This window comes from Phyllostomus hastatus, unplaced genomic scaffold, assembly GCF_019186645.2.
Source record: "Phyllostomus hastatus isolate PE091 unplaced genomic scaffold, TTU_PhHast_1.1 phas_scaffold_12, whole genome shotgun sequence".
Classification (NCBI taxonomy): domain Eukaryota; kingdom Metazoa; phylum Chordata; class Mammalia; order Chiroptera; family Phyllostomidae; genus Phyllostomus; species Phyllostomus hastatus.
In genome coordinates, this window is record NW_025334007.1 from 22,399,605 (window position 1) to 22,418,913 (window position 19,309).

The window sequence follows — 19,309 nt, forward strand, 5'->3', positions numbered from 1 at the left end:
AGGAGAGCGCGCCCCGAGCTGCACGTGGTCCAGGGCTCGCGGTCACCTCCTCTCTCTCCCCTGCAGTCTCTGCGGAGGGCTGGCGGGGTCATGCGTTCCGGGGAGGAGCCCCCAGCCCAGGCCAAACAGGGGCCCCCTGGCTACTCAGGGCGAGGAGGAGGCCGCTGCGCTAGGTCTGTCCCATGCCCTCGCTGCGCGGGGAGGTGGGGGAGAGCGTCCGTGCGTCCGTGTGGCCGCGAGGGGTGCGCAGGGGTCGCGTGCAGGGCGCAGCGCGGGCGGGGTCGCGGGGCCTGGCGGGAGCGGGGCGCGCGGCGGGTCAGAGACCCAAGGCCTCGGCGTGCTTGCGCGCCTTCAGGCGCAGGTCGGCGATGCTGGAGTTTTTACTGTTGCTCTTGGCGGCGGCGGCCACGACGGCAGCGGCAGAAGCGGACTCAGCCAGCGACGCGATGGGCAGCCCGAAGGGCGGGGGCGGGAACATCAGGTAGGGCGCGTGCGCCGCCAGATGCGGGTGCAGGTGCGGGTGTGCGTGCGCCACGCCTTCCAGCTGCAGCTGAGCCTGGACCTGCGGGGCAGGGGGCGGGGGGTGGAGGGGAATGGGCACCGTTAGGTCCTGGAGGCGACTTTCCCCGCCTGGATGGACCCCAAGGGCGGCTTCTCTCCCGCGGAGCCACCCCCCTCCCCTCCCCTCCCACCTCGGGACCGCCACCCACTCCGCGGGGGGTGTCCGTGCCGCCCTCTGGTGACCCTATGGGGGTGGGGTGACTGGAATCCCCCCAGACATGCCCACCCGTTCGCTGCCCCCTCGGACACCCACCCTCAAGGCCTTTCCAGCACCGGCGTGTCCCAGGCTGCCAGCTGCTCCTCGCCAGGCCCCAGGCTCTCTATCTGCCTCCAGACTCAGGGGCTCCCCCCACCACCCCTCCCGCCCCCCCCCAAATCCCTGAGGTGCACAGCCAAGTCCTCTGGCTGCTTTGGCTGGTCCCATCAGGCTCACCCTGTCTGGGGGGGGGGGACAGGAGGTGGCCCCGGATCCCCCTTGCCACCTTTAGCGCCTGGATCTGAGAACACAGCCGGCCCCCCACCCCTCTCCCAGGGGTCCAGTCACAACGGCGTCCTAGCTGAACACACACAGGCATCCTAGCTGACCAGCCAGGGCGGGGGCGGACCCCCAGCTGTCTGGCCCCTGAGCAGACACCGGTGCACACAGGAACCTGTGCGCGGCGGCCATGGCTCTGCCCCGTCCAGGGTTTCCCTTTGGAGCAGCCCACAGCCCCGCCCCCACCTGGGGGCTTAGCCTGCGCACCGCGGCTACTGCGCAGAAGCAAGGTAGGGCGCAGGTGGGCACTGCCTTTGCCTGCATCCCTCTGCGCTGTTCCCTTCCTGGGCCCTTTGGATACCTGGACTCCACGGGTGTATTTCAACCCCGTGGCCACCCCATGTCCACGCCGAACACCCCGCGCTCTAGCCGCTTGGGGCTGTGCTGGGAGCTGGGCTGGAGGCCCCCAACCCTAAGGTGTGGGATCAAGAAGGCCCCCAACCCCAAGGTGTGGGGCGAGGCCAGCCTGGGAGGGGCGCAGCCACCGCCAGCAGAGGCCCCGAGCCCGCGAGGAGGCGAGGGTTTGGGTGTCGACATGGCCCCCTCGCTGCAGGCGGGGAGCCTGTGGGTGGTTCCAGGGTAGGTGGGATTTCTTTCCCTCCGATTTTTGTAACACTGTTTCACTTTATGACCCGGCCCTTCCCGAAGGTGACTCTTGGAGTTTTACGGCGTGATTTTAATGCGTGCCAACGGGTCTATAAATGCTCTCTTGTAAAAAGCGGCCTCCTTTCTTCCGCGCGGGGGCGGGAGGAGCGGAGGAAGCCGAGGAGGAGGCGGAGCGCGCCACCCCTCTCTCCGCCTGCCGCGCGTTTCAGCGGGAAGAAAACCCGGCTACCTGTTGGAAAGGCATCCGCAGGGCGCCCATGTTCACGTAGGGCGCCACCCTGCAGGCGTCCAGGTGGCTGGCCGTGCCCAGGATAACGCCTGCGAAGAAAGACCGAGGTGTGAATACCACTCCGCTCCTCCCAGGACCCGCGCGCCCTCCCCCACCCCCACCACGCGCCGCCCTCCCCCGCCCCCCAAGTGCCTACCTTTATGCATCTGATTCTCCTGTTTGCGGCACTTGGCTCTCCGGTTCTGGAACCAGACCTGCGACGGAGCAGACAGAGACAGGCAGCCCAGTGAGCCAGCCCAGGCCTGGAGCCCAGGGTGTCCCGGCCTCGCCCCCCTCCCCCAGGACGCTGGAAGGTGCGCTCAGGCCCCGCTGGGGCGCACGGGAAAAGCTCCGTCTCCGCCTCCCTAATCCCCTGCCCCTCCGACACTCCTAACGGGTATCTGGGGCTGGAGTTTGTGAAGCCCCACTTCAGGGTGGGGTGGGGGGTCCTCCCGAGCCACGAGGTGAGCAGGAGCTGGACGTGCAAACATTTAAAGCAAAGGAGCAGGTGCCGGGCTGGCCAGGGAGGTGGAGAACCTCCCAGCGTTCCGTGTGGGCCTCACCGCCCCCCCTACCAAACCCGGAGAACCCCGTCTGACGCTTTGGGGCTTTAGCGACCAAGGAAGGGAGCGAGCTCCCAGGTGGACAAACAGTTCAGAATCCGGGCCCCACCCCAGTCCAGCTGGGAACACCCTGAGTCCAGAAAGTTCCACGCCCTCTGCGTCCGCCTGGGACGCGGGGCAGGGTCGGAGTTACTATTACAGGGTCATGAGCCTATGGCATCTGAGACGCCCCGGATGCCCCCGCCCCAAACGCAGGCTTTGCTCTGCAGGCGCTTGGTCTCTCTGCAGACAGCTACTTCTCGGGGTACCTGGTCAAGAGTTTGGGGGTACCCTGGCTGGCGTAGCTCAGTGGATGGAGCGCGGGCTGCGAACCAGGCATTGCAGGTTCGATTCCCGGTCAGGGCACATGCCTGGGTTGCAGGCCACAGCCCCCAGCAACCGCACATGGATGGATGTTTCTCTCTATCTCCCTCCCTTCCCTCTCTAAAAAATAAATAAATAAAATCTTTTAAAAATATATTTTTAAAAAAAAAGAGTTTGGGGGGGAAGGGCCCTGGGCCCCTGAGCTAGCCCTGCTGGGTTCCTAGGCCTCATGTCAAGACTGGGGTGCACAGGCACCCCCACCCCCTCCCCACCACACCTGCCCACTGTGCCTCACAACCTTGGGCATCACAGAAAGTCTGGAGCCCCCCTCCCAAAAACAAACTTCCCAGTCACTTTGTTTGTTTCCTAACTGGCTCCCATTTTCATGGACCTACGGCCACACCACTGTTGACCAGGAAACCCGGGGGTTTGGAGGACAGGGGGCGGCAGGGGGAGGGGGAGGTGCTCTAAGACTCCTGCACTTTTCCATCCCAGACTCTTCACACTCTGCAGGGGCAGGGCAGAGCCGTCTGCCCGCCTGCCAGGTCGGAACTGGCTTTCCAGAACGTTCCAACGCTCCAGCCCACCAGGCTGCAGGGAGGCAGGAAAAAAAAAAAACTTTCATGCCTTCTGCTGAAAAGCAATTCCGAAAAGGACCCCCGACCTACCGGTTGCAATTCACCAATCTTTCTACCAGGTTTGCCCAACCTAGCTAAAGTGTCCTTCTGCAACCCCCCACGTTGGACGCCCCCACCTTATGCAGGGTCCCGGGCATGCCGGGGCCCTTGGGGTCCCGCACCCCAGTCCTTGAGAGGAGGAAAAAAAAAAGCCAGAGGCGCCAGAGCCCGGGCCTCCCCCCCAACTTGGAAGTGCATTTTTCAAAAACAGAACCCTGTTTAAATACGACAAGCCAGGCTCACTTCCCCTTGCGGGGTGGAAAGGTGGGGGGGGGGGAGCATTATGAAGTATAAAAGTGATGAATTAGCCGCCGCGTTAAGCGATAATAAATCAGTCTTGGGGTGATGCGCGATCAATTCCAATTAGTCGTGAATATGCTAAGTAAAGCTCAGTACACTGGTTTAGACACTTATTTCTTCATTAAGGGCCGGTCGCTTGATTCGCCTCACCCACGCGGTAATCTGATTTCCTTTTGATTTCCATTACAGACAGTGAATAATGACATTTAATTTAGCTGTGCGCCATAAACCCAAAGATATTTGTTGTAATTAAATTACGGCCTGCTCCTCACCGCCGGCTCATAACTTTCGATTATAACCCTGACAGCTGGGCCACGGCAGCTTCCAGTACAACACTAAAAATAAAAGGTTAATAAGGACCCGCATCATAGGAGCCTCAATTTATTTACAGCGAATTTCCACACGAAATTGAAACTCTACCCTCGAACAACAACCCCGGCACAGGCGGTGCCGGGAAGGATCGCCACACCACCACCGTTCCGAGAGACGGAGACCGGAGACGGGGTGCGAATGCCGGTTCACCCCCTCCCCCGTCCCCCTGGCCCCTGTGCCCTCTCCCCCCGGCCGGCCCACACGGTTCCCCTAATTGGTTTTTACGACCACTTTTCTGCCCTCCTCCTCCTCCTCCTCCTCCCCGTGTCCCCGCGTTTCTTCTCCCTGTGGCCCAAGCCACGGCTTTTATCCCCGTGTTTGTTTTTATTATTATTTACAGTCATTAAATTTTAATTCGCCTCGTGGATCGATCCTGGCTCAGGCCTCTCCCCTCCCTCCCCACCCGGCCACCCCACCCCTGCTTTATTTTAGGGTTTTTGTGTTTTTTTTTCAGGGTCTCCGGCCACCCAAGAGCCGATTTTCCACCCCTCGGTGGGCCCCGGGAAGGTGCTAGCCAGTAATAGACTACTGGACGAAATAGTGTGGAATTCAATTACGAGTAATTTATTTTTATAGAAACAGTACATCAAGGGCCGGGGAGATATTGCCGATCCCGGGCAGGCAGAGGCGGTGGACATGACATAAAAGTTGATGTTCCCTGCAGCCAAAGTTTAATCTTTTCATTCATTTCGACGGCGGGGCCCGATTCATCTTCCCAGAGAAGGGTGGCCGCCCCCCAAGCCCTGTGGCCAGAGACCTGCCCGGGCTCAGCTGGGGAAAAAGGGTCACCAGAGTTTTTCTCTGCCCCCGGGTGCCGCCTATCCTGGAAGGTTCTAGAAACGGATGCCAACGGGGTGGAGGGGGGGGGGAGGGAAGGCCTAAACAGTCCCCCCACCCCGGGGGGAGCGTTGGGTTCCCTCTGGAGTCACCCTCGCTGTCTGGGCGCAGCCACACCACAAAGGGTCCCCAGAACTGTAGACACACACGCCCACACACACTCTCTCCACGGCGCAGGTTTGGGAGGACGCGCTGTCGTCAAAGCCCATGTGTGTTTTCGTTTCAGAAATAAAACCCGGGGAAAGTGCCGTGAGAAGGTGTGGGCACCATAACCAGTAGGAAACCGGCTCCCGCGGAGAAAGCCCTGGGCTCCCCGGGGTTACCACGATGAATTTCGTTGTTTTTTGTTTTGTTTGGTTTGGTTTTTTTTTAACCAGTCCCCAGAGCCCGAGATCCTGACCTCTACCCTTTCTCCCCGCGGCCCTCCTATGACGCTCTGAACTGTGGAAATGACCCACGGAAGACGGGGAGGGGGGGCGCAGGCCCAACCTCCCCGGAGGTGTGCGCGCGACCTGCAGCAAGCGGATCTTTGGCACTGTCCCCCATCGATAAATGAATATACCTGTAACTTCGCGTTCCCCGCGGCCCAGGAAGGCTCGCGAAGCGCCCCTCCGCGCACGTGCTGCGCAGGCCCAGGGCGCCGCCGACCGGGCCTCGCCAGATGGGGCATCACGGATTCATGCGCGCTCGCCCCCCCTCCTCCACCGCGCCCGGAGCCCCTGGGGCCGGGGCTAATCCGGCCCCGCGCGGGCAGCGGCCGAGCTCATTAAGATGCCCCGTGTGGGGAAAAAGCCTCCCCCCACTCCGCGCCTCTCCCGTTCCCTGAAACTGTACAAGAGAGGGAAGAAGACACCCGAAAAGACGGAAATGAGGGGGGGGGAAGTGACCCAAATTCCCGACAACCTGGAGGTGGGGACCAGGCGGGCCTTTCGTGCGAACCGTGCGCCCCAGCGCGTGAGGACCTGGGGCGTCTCCCAGGAGCCGGGTTGCAGCCGGCCCCCAGCCTCCCTGCGACCCCGGAGCAGCAAGGGGACCCGGGCCCAGGCGGCGGCGTGCTCCGGGCGCGCGCCCCGGGACCTGAGGCGGGGCCCAGGATCCTACCTGCACGCGCGCCTCCGAGAGCCCCAGGCGCTGGCTGAGCTCCTCGCGCATGAAGGCGTCGGGGTAGTGGGTCTCGTCGAAGAGCCGCTCCAGCTCGTTCAGCTGCTCCAGCGTGAAGTTGGTGCGGCTGCGCCTCTGCTTCAGCTTCGTCTGCCCGTCCTCGTCCTCCGACTTGACGTCCTCGCGCTTCTCCTTGCACTCGTAGATGCCTGCGGGGCAGGGCGGGCCGGGCCGGGGGCACAGCGCTGAGGTCCCGGGGCGCCGGCCCGCCGGGGCTGCCCCAGTCCCTCCACCAGGTCCCGCCTGCCGCCCCGCGCGCCCTGCGCCCCACGGTCGCCGCAGTATGGCCCGCGGCGGACGCTTTGGCGTGACCTCGTCAAAAACCTAAGCGTGTGCTTGCCGTGCGAGGGGCCCGGGCAACCAACGCGCCCTGAAGCCCAGCCTGTGTCAAGTTGATAAAACCAACGCCAGAGGAGGACGCGCTTTTTTTTTTCTTTCCTTTTTTTTTAAATAATAACTCGGGCACTGGGGGCGCCGTGTTCCTTGGCTTAATCTCCGAATAGTTCCCTCGGTTTTGCACTTCGTGTGTGCTGGCATATTCATGCAGCATCTCCCTCTCTCTCTCTCTCTCCCTCTCTCTCTCTCTCGTTCTCTCTCTCTCTCTCTCTGTTCCCTCTCTGTCCCACCCTCTTCCCCTGCCGCGTGAGGTGCAGACTACGCCGGGATCTGGGCCCAGGAGAGCCGCGGCCCTCTGCTGCAGCCACCGCGGAGCCGGAGACTCCCTCCAGCCGCTGGAGGCCGGCGCTCAGCCCGCACCCTGGTCTCCGTCCCCACCTGCATGAGGGTGCCGTGGGAGCCCGGACCTCCGCTCCCTGCTGAGTGTCACGCTCTCCCTTTCCCACACATTTGCCTGAGGTCAGGCACAGGCCACACCGGGGGTGCCAGAAGGGACCGTTTCTCCCCTGCAGAAATTAGGAGAGTGTCTGTGTCTGCTGGGGGGGGGGGTCACAAGGCAAGGCGTCCCGGCACCCTGAGGCTGCTGGCAGCCGCCCCTCCACCAGCCCTGAGCTCTCCTTCCCCTTTGCTGCTTCCCCAGATGCGGCAGCGGGGCAGGGGCACCAAGCAACTCCCTCCCCTCATCCCACGTCCCCTCGGTGGTGTTGAGGACAGGAAGCTGACCTCGGGAGCGTCTGTGCAAAGAGGCTGTGGTCCCGCCAACTGTGCAGCAGCCAGACTAAGCCCAGGAGGCCCCTGAGTAGCAAACGCAGAAAGTTTCACGGGGAAATGCAGGCCCTGGGGTCTCCCGTCGACAGGGTCGCACTCCCCCCCCCCCCCCGCCCCCAGAGCTGAACACTAGAAGCCAAGCCCTGACTCTGCCTGAGTTGCTCCCCTCAAGGGTCACGGCTGCTGGACACTGGACCCCACCTTGCCCGTGAAGCGTATCCGCACCCCTGAAGAGGCATGCCTTCCCAACACGAATTTCCCTGTTTTCCTCCCCACCTGAGTGCTTCCCCAGAGGCCTCTGGGTGCTTCCCGCTGAGACCTCTGCACTCTGACCCTCAGGGGTGGATCTCAGCTGAGAAGCAGCGGTCAAAGTCCTTCGGGGCCAGCAGCAGGCTCTGCAAAACCCAGTGGCCACAGGCTCGCTGCTCAGAGCCCAGGCCTCCTGGGGTCCTCGTTGGCCCGAGAGGGTCCCCACCGCCACCAGCCTGGGGCTCAGCCTGGCACATGCAGCCCCGGGGCAGGGGGGAGGGTGGAGGGGGCAGCTGGGCACCCGTGTGTCCTGTCCTGTCGGTCCTTCTGTCCCTTCCACTAACGCTGTCTCGTTTTCATCGGACTCTCAGGAGGCCTCCACGGCGGCCCACGCGGGGCTGTCCTGCCTAAAGGCCCCCGGTCCTCTGGGTGGACGAGAGGAGGGGGCCCCTCCGAGAAAAAGGGCTGGGGTGGCAGCTCAGCACCCCCAGGCTGTGGCCCCAATGCGTGCTGGGAAACCTGGGGAGTGAAACCTCGGCCCCCGGTTCTGTGCAGCCCACGGTCCGCGTCACACCAGCTATCTTTGTACGGGTGACAGAGCCGCGGGTGAGGCCAGGTCCCGAGGCGAGGCCGGCCGGCCGGCCCGGGCCTCCGTCCAGGGCTGGTTGCTAAGCCTCTGCCCCCTCCTGCTTCCCCAAGGTCAGAGCCTCGTCCACAGGGGCCTGGAGGCCACAGCCCGGACACGGCCTGACAGAGCTGGGTCGGGAGGAGCAGGAGAGGCAGGCTCTGTGGTGGGGGGAAGGGCCCCACGTCTGGGGGAGACCCCGCTGACCTCTCTCCACACCGCCTCGAGCGCAACAGGACCCCGCGATCGAAATGGCAAACCTCGCTCTTCCCTGCGTTTGTCATTAAAAAAAAAAAAACAAAGTGGACACCCGTGCCTCTTGCAGAACCTGCTTCCTGAGGAAGCCTGGCTACGTGTTGGGGCCTCTGACTGATGGCCGCCAGTTGCCCGGTGTGTGCGGAGGTTCCCCGTTTAGGACCTTCCCTGCCTCGCTGCAAAATCCGCCCCCCACCCCCCACCTCCTAAACGCGCCTTTTCCGAGGCCCAACAACCGGACGACCCTCGGCGCAGATTTCTGGAACAGCGCGGGGCGAAGCGGGCCTGGGCGCGTCTGGCCAGCTCAGGCCGCCTGGGCTCGGACACCCTGGCGTAGGGGATGCCGCGCGGTGCGGCCACAGCCTCCTCGGGTCCTTCCGGCCGTATCCAGACCGCGGCCACCTGCAGGCGCGGGGGTGGGTCTCATGTACAGGCCCGGGGAATCAAGAGCAAGTCTCAAGGTTCCGCGGGGGAAAGTTTCCCCGAAGCGAGAACCGCGGAGAGGCACGGGCGGCGGAAAAGGGGACGGCGCACGGTCCATCGCCCGACCCCCGGCCCGCGCGTCCTCAACGCGGCCGCTTCCAGCTCGGAGCCGGCAGGCAGTGAGGGCAAGAGGCGTGTGCGCGCCCCCGCTCCGTGCGCCTGTGGGTGCCTGTCAGGAAGACCCGCAGGCAGGCAGGCAGACGCGCACCCCGCGGCCCTACAGCCGACCGCGGTCGGTCTTCAGGCACATGCCTCCGGGCGACCCCAAGCCGGGAAAGTTCCCGGTACGACGCCCGGTGCCGCCGCCCGGAACGGCGAGTGCGCCGGCTCCGGCCCACCCTGGCTTCCCGGCCTGTCTCCTTCCCGCCCTGTCTCCTTCCTCTCTCTCACGAAAAGGCTGACGACGGACTGCCGAGGCCTCTCCATCCGAGCCGTGGCTGTACATTCCGAGTTTGGGATCCAATCGAGAGCCAAGCCGCGGCGCCCGGAGCCTCCGCACGCACAGGGGCGAGGGACAGGCGGGCAGGCTGGGCGGCGAGCAGACTCGGTCCCCGGGAGGGGCCCGGAGCCGGATCCCGGCGAGCTTACCTTCCGCAGCCCTCCCCGTGCCGAACTCTTTCAGTTTGTCCTTGTCGTTGTCCACGTGGTCCTTAAACAAATGCACCGGACAGTGACCGCTGCCCTCCGTCATGTCCTGCAGATTCGATTCCGAGCTCCCCAACTCCCGGGAGCGCGCCAGTCCGCTCTCCAAAACTTCCCTGTACGTGGTCGAATCCTTCTTGCCGCCGCCGCCGCCGCCGCCGCCGCCGCCCTCCTTGGTTTTCTGGTCAAAGGATTTGGATACAAAAGCCGTCAGCTCCTCCATGGCTGCTGGGGCTGCGGGGGTCCGCGGGGCTCGGCCGGGTTTGCCTGGGAGCCGGGCTGCGGTCCGCACGCCTCCGCGCGCGGAGAGGTCGGTGTGTGTGAGGGTAGGTCCCTGCTGCCGTTATTTATGCCTTTCAATTTGAGATCTCACTATTTATACGCCGCTACCTCCGCCCAACCCCCCGCGCGCCCTGTCGGCAGCAATTAAGACTCCCGGCTCGGCGGCGGGCGCACGCAGAGACGCTATCTCTTCCCCCACCTCCAGTCCGGCAATTGGCTTCCTTTTCATTTCATCACCGTTGGGCGTCCGTGCACCTTGGTGCGGAGAGGTAAAGATCGGATTTTTGAAGCGAGAGGGAGAGCGCGCGCGCGCGCGGGCGGGCGCGGGCGCCGGAGCCCCAAACAGGTATCCGCGAGCTCTCCATGGCCAGCGGAAACGAAACTCGAGGAGGAGTTTATGGATGGCGAGGAGGTCCTAGCCGACCGGCCGGCCCCGGCAGGAGCACAGCCCCGCGCCTAGGATGCATCCGGGCGGAATGGGCCCGAGGGCGGCAGAACGGCGACACCGAGGGCCCGCGCGTGGCGGGGACGCGCGATCGCACACGGGAATTCACTCCAAGGTGCGGATGCGGGTGGATTGCGAGCCGGAACCGCCGGCACGGCCCACGGAGAGAACGGGAGGAGCGGTTGCGGGCGCGGCGAGACTGGGGCACAGGTCCAGGACCCCGAAAGAGAGAGACAGGAAGGGCCCAGGTCTCCCCGAACGTGGGCGCTGGAGCTTCGGCGATGACGGTGAGACGCGACTCGCAGACCTCGCTGGGGCGGACGCCGCGGAGGCTGGGGGCCGGAGCGCTGCCCGGCCGCCCCCCGGAGTGCGGCGGTGGAGACGCGGAGATGCCCCTGGGTGGCTGGAAGAACTAATTTGTCAACAGCAATCTTTCTGGCACGCGTCAGCCCGCTCGGCCCGGACCGGTGCCGCCTGCTTTAGACCTGCTCTGTCAACCTGGTGTCTAGGATATTTATTTGAGGGGGGGGGATAGATGTACATCGGGCTGTGTCACGGTTGGTTTTCCCGAAGAGCCCCTTCCCACCCACCCCTCTCCGATGCGCTCAGGAGAAACCGCTTCGCTCCTTTGCGATAGGAAATTCATTTGACACTCTGGGAAGCCACTCTGTCATCCTCCGCAAAACTCCATCTGGAAATAAAGTTGACTTTCTCTCCTTTTCCCTCTTTTTTTTTTTCCTGTCCTCTCCCCTCGCCTCTCCTCCCACCCACCCACCCCCGCTCCCCACACCCCAATTCCCACGCTGGAATGGGGAAGAGGTTTTTGGGGCAGGGAGGTGAAGGGTGGTGTTGAGGGGTTTTTGGAGAGCTTGATGTTGCATTTTCCTAAGTGGAAGCGTCTCTCTCTCATCAGAGCCGGGATGGGGCCACCCTGGGCTGGGCGGGACCCGGCGCCCTGCCCCGCGCGGAGGCCGCGAGAGCCCAGCCGTGGTCTGCTTTGGCACGGAGGGACGTGGAGGGTTTCTCTGGAATCCGCGGGGCCGGGGTCGGCTTCTCGTGGGGGGGTCCTCCAGCTGCGGGAGGGGGGCGTCATGCTGGCGAGTGGGGTGGGGGGAGGAGGAGGAGCAGAGCTGAACTGGAGGAACAGACCGGCGCTTTTCCTCCCTCCCTCCCTCCCTTCCTCCTCTCCATCCCCCTGCCTGCTCCGCTCCCGGGTCGGCCCTGCATCCCTTTTCTGACAGCGCCGCGCCAGGCGCCGGTCCGCCGGGTCCCGGGCTGCTCTGCTCGGCCCCGCGTGCTGCGTGCGCAGGAAACGGAGGGATTTGGGGGCCGCCGCCTCCGTCGGACTTAAAAGGCGGAAGGCGCAGGAGCCCTGAAACTTAACAAACAGGTCTTTGTCACGGCGGCCCTGGAATCAAAGCGGAGGCGCAGGGATATCACACGGAATGACAAATAGCCCGTGATGCATTATTCAGGCCGCCTCCGCAGGTCAGCGGGGGGGAACGCCGGCGGCTCGCGCGCGAGGGGCGCGCGGGGCGCGGGCCTGTGGCGGCCCGGGCCTTGCTGGCCCTCCCCCCGGGGGGAAGCCCTGCACCCCACAGACGCCCCAAATTGGTGGGCGGAGAGAGAAGAACGGGCGAGAAGGAGAAAGTGTAGGGCGAGGGGGCTGGGGAGCAGAGCCACTCACTGTGTGGGGGCCTCGGGCTCAGGGTAACCGCTGCCCTCCTCCCAGCCTCAACAGCCTCCAGCCTCAGGTGCAGCAGCCTCCTCCCTAGGGAGATGGTCGGGTGGACCCCCAAGCTGCTGCCCAGCCAGCCTCTCGGGCAAAGCTGCAGGGCACTCGCCTTCCCCCGGAGTCCCAGCGGGCAGGGGCCTGCGCAGCCTGAGGCTCCTTCGCTGGGAAGCCACAGACGCCGACCGCAGACCCCCCGAGAACCGGCGCTGTCCCCTGCCTCGGCCCCACCCCCGCTCGCAGGGACGCTGCTCCCGCGGGGGTCGAAGACCTCCAGGAGTGTCCCTAACGAGCAGCAGGAGGGACCCTGGACATTCAAGCCCGGGAGAAACTTAAAACCACTTCCACACAGCCCGGGTCCATCCCCAGGCCCCAAGGGTGCCAAAGGGTTGTGGAAAACCCGTCCATGAAAGAAAGGGTCCCCCACCAGCATCTCTCCTCACTCCGGGAGGCCCCACTTTTCCTGAGACTCGGGAAGGTGACTGGGTGCCCCAATCAAACTTTCTCTCTGGACTTGAGCAACGCCGTGGGCTCCCTCTCAAACTCTTGGGGACCCGGCACGGCCGTGAGCCCTAAACCCCCTCACGTCCTGCACTAAGAGTGCACAGGGCTCCCCCGCTGACACCCTTTCAAAGGCAGAAACACCAAACAGCAACCATTCGTGTTATTCTTTCCACTTTCGCCCGCGCAAGGACTCTCTTGGCCGCCTGCTTCCAGGCCTGCTCCAGAGGCCACGGGGGGACGGGACGGTGAAATGTTCCACTTCCGCTGGGAGACGGCCAGCAGGAGGCTCTGGGAGGGGCCCCGGCTGGCTGCAGCCCCCCAGCCGGCTCTGAGCAGGGGGACCCAGGAGAGGGGGCGGGTGGGCCCCTGGCAACCTCATCCTCACGTCCACTGAGAACGTGGGTGCACTGACCCCTGCGGCCCACCCTTCCAGAAGACATGGGTGTCAGCGCACGTGGTGGAGAGAAACGGAAAGAAAGCAAGTCTGCTCCCCGGAAACAGAGGCGGCGAAAAGCAAGGAGTCATGGGTGGGGTAGCGGAATAACAGAGGGTCCGCTCTGGGGAGGGAAAGGGGCCTTCCCCCGTGGCTCCCACCCAGGGCTCCGCACACACCCCGGAGGTCACGCTGGTGGTGGGCTCAGGCCCGGGGGCTGGGGCGACCCCGCCTGGCACAGGCCCGCGAGCAAGCCCAGGAGGCCCGAGGGTTCCTCCCAAGCCACGGTGTCCGATGGGGAGACCTGTGAGGGGGATACAATGCGCTGAAAAGACATTTTAAAATGCCAGGAGACCTTGTAGGTGCACCGGGAAAGAGGCCTGGGTGACAGGGGGAAGGCCGCAGGGTGGTTTTAAAGCAAATGTTCGCTCCTGGAGACGGGAGGCACCCGGGCGTCTCAGCCGCGGAGTCAAGTCTGCCGCGCACGGGCCGGGCTGAGCCAGCCAGCCAGCACTCCCCGTTTGGGGAGCAGGGAGCGACCCCACTGAGGAGGGTGCCGCTGCGGCCCACCCATGGGGATGGGGTCCACACCTCCTGCAGGCCAGCACCCCCGATGGCGGTGGGAAGGTTTCTTGCCTTCTCCCCCACGGGAAGCTGGACCCCCCCACCCTGGCTCAGACTCACCCCCCCCCCCAGTTCTGCGTATCCTCACTCCTGCAACCTGGAGATGCAGCACTCCATGCACCCCGAGTTCACCCAGCCAGAGTCCTTCTGGCCCGGCCAGGCCAGGGCAGCCCGCAGCACAGCCAGAGAGCTCACGCACGCAGGCACGCACGCAGGTCCGGAGCTGGAAGTGGCTGGAGCCACCTCGCCCTCATGGGCCGCCCCGGCGGTCAGAGCAGGCAAGGCCCACAGGACCACCCAGCTCTGCTGGTGGGATGGGCGTCCCCCCCTCTTCCCTCTTTATTCCCACCTGCCAGGGAGAAACCAGCCAGAAGATTCCTTGGCTTCTGCGTCTCCCCGGCGGGGCCTTCCCGCTGAGAGTCACAAGAGTTCAGCTGGGATGTCCAGGCTGGCCAAGCCAGCCCAGGGCGCCCAGAAACCCGGTGCAGAAGCCAGGGGGCACAGCTGACCCCAGACACCCCAAGCCCCAGGCCTCAATGCCCCCAGTGGAGTGGGGGTGACCCCAGGAAGGAGACAGCCCCCAGGGGCAGGCTTGGGGCAGCAGGACCAAACACACCTGGGCATCTTCCCATTTTACAAAATAATCTGACCTTCTGCCCGTGAATTAGGTACATTTCCGTGAACAAACTAATTCCTAACCTCCACCCCCACCCCTCAGCCCACCCCTCGGCCTCTGCCTCATCTCCAACGCCCAGGGAGAGCCGGCCATGAACATTCACACATGGAATATTTGGCTTATTGAATGCCTAAAAGGTACGGCTGGGGCGTCTCCCTCTGAGGCCAGTGGCACGGAGCTGCTTCTGACCCGAGTGTGCCTGCTTTACATGAGCGTTCACGCCCTGAGCTCTTCACTGCAGGGCGGCCTCGGCTCCCACACCGTGGGGTCCCCGGCCCACGCCCTGTGGCCCAGGACCCAGGGACTCAGACCCCCCCCCACACACACACACCCCAACCGAGGGCAGGCCTGCGTCTCCAGCCACAGAGGAAGGCGGTCTCCAGGTCGGCCCCTTCCCCCTGGCCTGCTCCCTGCCCCTCTGAGTCCGGAGCGCCCCGGTCTGCTAATAAAAAGGACAGAGTGGGTGTTAATGCTTTTTGCTGACGCACGAACCTTTGTAATGGCGACGACCCGGCCCTCCCCGCCCATTAAATATTTATCAGCATCGATCCCCAGGTTCTGGACTTTCCCCGACAGCTTCACACATTTGGCAGACGGGGAGGGGCCCCCTCTCTGTGTCCCCCCCCCGCCCCCCCAACCTTTGAGGTGGAGAAACTTGCATCTGTCATCAGCCCGAGCATGCACGCTGTTTATTGATTTATCCAAAATATCCGTGTTTGCCGCGGCGGGCCAATGGGCTCCGAGAATCCGGCTCCCGAATGGGAGAGATTGATTCTCTGGGCAACGGCATCATCGACGATATTAATAAAGGTCCCGGAGTGGAGGGCTCCCGGCTCTCCCGGCCAGCCAGCCGGCCGGTGGGCCGGTGGGCCGTCTCCGAGCTGCCAAAGGCCCGCCCAGAAAATGTACGGTTATTTTCCTTTCATTTGCTCTCACTTTTGCAACAAATCCCAGGATTTATGTGGGGGAGGTTCTCAAACAGCCCTGCATGCAAAAAAAAAAAAAAAGCATTATTAACAATATATTTTGTGGGAAGGTATGTGATTTGCTTTCTGTGGAATTCTCTCTCTGCCTCTCATTTCCCCTCCCTCCGCGTACTTTCGAACATATGGTGGGCATTAAACCTCGCTCCTTTCAGATTGAATCACGGGACCCCCAACTTTATGTTTTATTTAAGAAAAACATTATTTTTTCAGGAGCCAAGCATTTGACCACGGAGGACACCTAAAAAGGGTCGTTTTCCGGAGACCACCGCTCAACAAACAATGCAGCCAGCTCTCCTGCGCGCTGAATACATTAGGCGCTCGCAGGGAGCCGTTCTGGGTAATTAACGTCCCCAGGAATAAATCTGAGGGGTGTATTTTGATTTTCTTCTCATTTCTGGCGCACGGCCTCGGCAGAGAGAGCGCGGGAACACGGAGGCCTAAGTTCTTCCCGCCGCTGCCCCCGCGCCGGATGGGCGTCCCCTTGGCCCCCCGGTGGACCGCGCCAAAGATCGCCCGGTTAAGAGACAGCCCGGCCCCAACCGGGCTCCCAAATCTCTGCCGTTCCAAAATGCAAATGAAAGCAACGAATACATCCCCGCCCACAGCCGGCCAGGGAGGGAGCGTTTTCTGCGGCAGACGGCGGCCCCTGGGCGGAAGGTTCCACGGGAAGCAACGCGCCTCCGCGTGGCCCGGCACGGACAGTGGGTGCCGGGACTCCCGGGCTCAAGCGGCAGGCCCCAGGGCGCTGTCCCCGCAGGCCGTGCTGGGCCGGTGGCCGCGCGCTGCCTTGCGCCCCGGCGGAGGCTCCGCCGCTTCCCCCCCCCCCCCCCAGCGCCGGCGAGCATCGCGCTTCTGCCGGCACAGGAAGCGCTGGCAGGCCGGGACACCGCGGCTCCCCTCCCCTCGTCCGCTTGCCCCAAGTTTTCAGGGGGTTCGGCCAGCCACAGTCGCCTGCCGCTGCAGTTCCCAAGAAAGACTAGTGGGGACCCGGGGTCGGGGAAACCTCGTCGCCGCGGCAGACTCCTGCAGTCCTCGGCTTCCAGACGCGATGGGTTTGGAAGGAGACGCCAGGGAGGGACCCGCCACCCTCTAGGGAGCGGGCATGAATGAGTTGTCTGATTTCTGCAGAAGATGGGGACACCCCCCTCCCAATCCTCCACGCCCCCCACCCCGGGGAGTACCCTGCACCCCAGCATCCCCTGGGGAAGCAGGCCCGAGTCCATGTGCCCAGGGCACGTTCTGGAAAGACTGCTCCCCTGGGCCCCAACCCGAGCCAGAACGCTGGGGGCCCCCCAAGAATGCTTGCTGCCCAACCTGCTCATCCCTGAAAACCCAGGGACCCTGGAGCCCTTGGAGACCCTGACCAGGCTCCCTGGGCACAACTGGCCTGGAGCTGGACAAGCTGGGTTGGGGGGGCATCACAGCTGGTCTCCCTTCCCCCCCACACGACCCTCCCCCCAGTTCATTGTCAGACCCGATTTCCCGCGGAGGGCACCCCCAAGGGACGGGTGGGCTTTGCACTCATCAGAGTCTTGGTGAGGTGGGGCGGGGGTCTTCTGAGGCCTCTCTGCACCCCCTCACACACACACACGCACACACACACACACGCACACGCACGCACTAATGAGGCGCACACAGGCTGGCTGCCCAGGATTGCCCGTGGAGGGCCCGGGCTCTGCTCCCTGCCCTACGGTCAGCCAGTCGCTGGCCTGGCCAGCTCCGGGAAGCCGGCGAGGGCAGAGAACGGGCGTCTGGAGGGCCGCAGGGCTGAGGGCAGGAGCGGGAGGGACCAGGCTTTAGGGCGGGGGCGTGGGGCTGGCTAATTGGGGCGCCCAGGCGCTGGCCTGGGCCAGACTGCGGGGGAGGGGCCCCAGGGCAGCGGGGAGGGGCGCGCCCCGGCTCCGGCCTAAGGCCTTTCCACCCGCGGCTCAGCCTCCTGGCCTGAGGCGAAGCTCGGGGCTAGAGGGCTGAGCTTGACCGGCTGGACGCGCGCCAGGAGCCCACCTCTGCGCCGAGCAACCCCTCCTCCGCCCCTCCTCCGGCGCCCACCGCGCAGGGGAGGGGTGCGCGCCAGGGAGGGGTCGGGGCAGGGAGCCGGGGAGCCGTAGGCCTCCCCCTGGTTCATTCACCCGTCCGAATGCGGTCTAGGAGGACGGAAGGGGGGGGGGGGGGGGCGGGGGCGGGGCCTGGAGGCTCATGGATGAGAACTGAAACGAGACTTGGCCTCTTGGGCAGGCGAACGCACAGGGCCATTTCCCCTGGCCGCGGCGGCGCCCCAGCTGGGCGCCCTGGGGGCTGGAGGGGGCGTGGCCTGCTCTCGGACCGGAGGGCAGCCCTGGACGTCATTCATTCATTCATTCATTCATTCACTCACTCACTCACGCGCTGGCCTCTGGCTGCAAAGAGAGACCCCTGCCGAAGAAGACCTGGACACCCCGCCCCCCTCCTGCACTTCAGAATCTGGCAGGACCCCCCCGGCGCAAAAACGTCCTTCAGCTCTGACACAGCTCTGTGAGGATTTAAGAGGCCGTTTAGGGGCTGGATCCGGGAGGGGCTGCGGAGCTGGGGGTCGGCAGGGGGTCATCCTGGCCTGTTTTCCGACCCCTGGGTCTCAGTGGTTCCAGGGCACAGCCAGGCTGGACCGGGCCCCCTGAGGTCCCTCCGCGTGGTGTGACTCTGGACTCTGTCTCCCTGGCACCACAGAGGCCGTAGCCCCCCCACACACACACGTTGGGAGAGAAGGGGCAGCTAAGACACCCCCAGGGACAGGAGATGGGGGGTGAAACGCAGGGAGGCCTGAGGGGCCGGGGCAGTCCCCCCCACCAGGAAGAGTCCAGGAAGAGATGGCCACCTCTGCCCACTGCCGTCCTGACCCCTCAGGTGGTGGGAGAATCAGAGGCCTGGACCCCCCTGCAGCCTCCGTCTGCCCTGTGGTGTCCCAGCTCCTTGGGGCCCCTTGTCCACCTGGGCCGCCGTCGGGTAGAATGACCAGGTCCTACAGAGCGGGGTGGGGGGACTCCGTCCGGACATGGGGGAAGGGTTTCCAGGGGACCACCACGGTGCCCGGGTTGCCCACAGGCCTGCCCTCGGGACTGGCCTTCCGTGAAAGGACCTTTCTTACGTGTTCGGTGAGTTTTCTGCGGGAACTTACTGACCACACCCTCCCGCCACCCCCCCCCCAAGTGGCTACAGCCTGAACCCCACATCTGTGGCTGTGAGCCCCTCGTGTGGCGGAAGGGACTCTGCAGATGGATGAAATAAGAGGCGTGCGGGTGGGCAGGTGAGCCCACATTCGCCAGGAAGCACGCAGGTCCTCGGACAGCAGGCAGGTCTCTCCAGCTGGAGCGACAGGTGAGGCAGGAGGAGGAGTCCCGGGGGGGGGGACTCCGCCCACTGAGGCTGGAAATGGCCGCAGGAAAGCATGTCCGGGAATGTGCGTGGACCCAGCGGCCAGGAGCAGCCCTGGCCGCAGCCAGCCAGGGAGAAGCTTCGGCTCTGCACCCCAAGAGGAACAGAAGGTGACCGAGGACAACCTGCGTGGGCTTGCAGGCAGGTCTTCCTCGAAGGCCCTCGGCTGTGGGGGCTCTGAGCAGAGGACACAGGTGAGCCACTCTCGGGGGCCCAGACTCCAGGCCCCAGACCAGGGTGGGACGAAGAATGGTGTGTGTGCGAAGGCACTTTGTGGGTGACCGTCTGTCACAGCAGCCATGGGGAGGTAATGCGCGCACTCGTGCGAGCTCCGGCCATGTGCCAGGTGCTGGGGGTACAGGTGAGACTCACCTGTGCCAGGTGCTGGGTGTACAGGTGAGACTCACCTGTGCCAGGTGCTGGGACACAGCTGACACACACCTGTGCCAGGTGCTGGGATACAGGTGAGACTCACCTGTGCCAGGTGCTGGGACACAGCTGACACACACCTGTGCCAGGTGCTGGGATACAGGTGAGACTCACCTGTGCCAGGTGCTG

The 19,309-nt window shown here is 64.5% G+C and overlaps 1 protein-coding gene across 1 annotated transcript; it reads right to left on the bottom strand.

Moving 5' to 3' along the window:
* Positions 1-316: 316 nt before the first annotated feature.
* On the bottom strand, positions 317-9,884 carry SHOX (short stature homeobox). Its single transcript, XM_045856126.1, has 5 exons — positions 9,608-9,884; positions 6,184-6,392; positions 2,128-2,185; positions 1,932-2,020; positions 317-562 (listed from the first exon to the last, which is right to left on the bottom strand). Exons 1-5 carry the CDS (start codon positions 9,882-9,884, stop codon positions 317-319), a joined length of 879 nt encoding a protein of 292 aa, XP_045712082.1.
* Positions 9,885-19,309: the final 9,425 nt, after the last annotated feature.

Bases quoted from the DNA above. Each gene is read 5' to 3' on its own strand.
- SHOX (XM_045856126.1), bottom strand. From the start codon at position 9,884: ATGGAGGAGCTGACGGCTTTTGTATCCAAATCCTTTGACCAGAAAACC. The intron at 2,021-2,127 runs GTAGGCACTTGG...CTTTCTTCGCAG, and splicing joins GGAGAATCAGATGCATAAAG to GCGTTATCCTGGGCACGGCC. The intron at 563-1,931 runs GTAGCCGGGTTT...CCTGCCCCGCAG, and splicing joins TGCGGATGCCTTTCCAACAG to GTCCAGGCTCAGCTGCAGCT.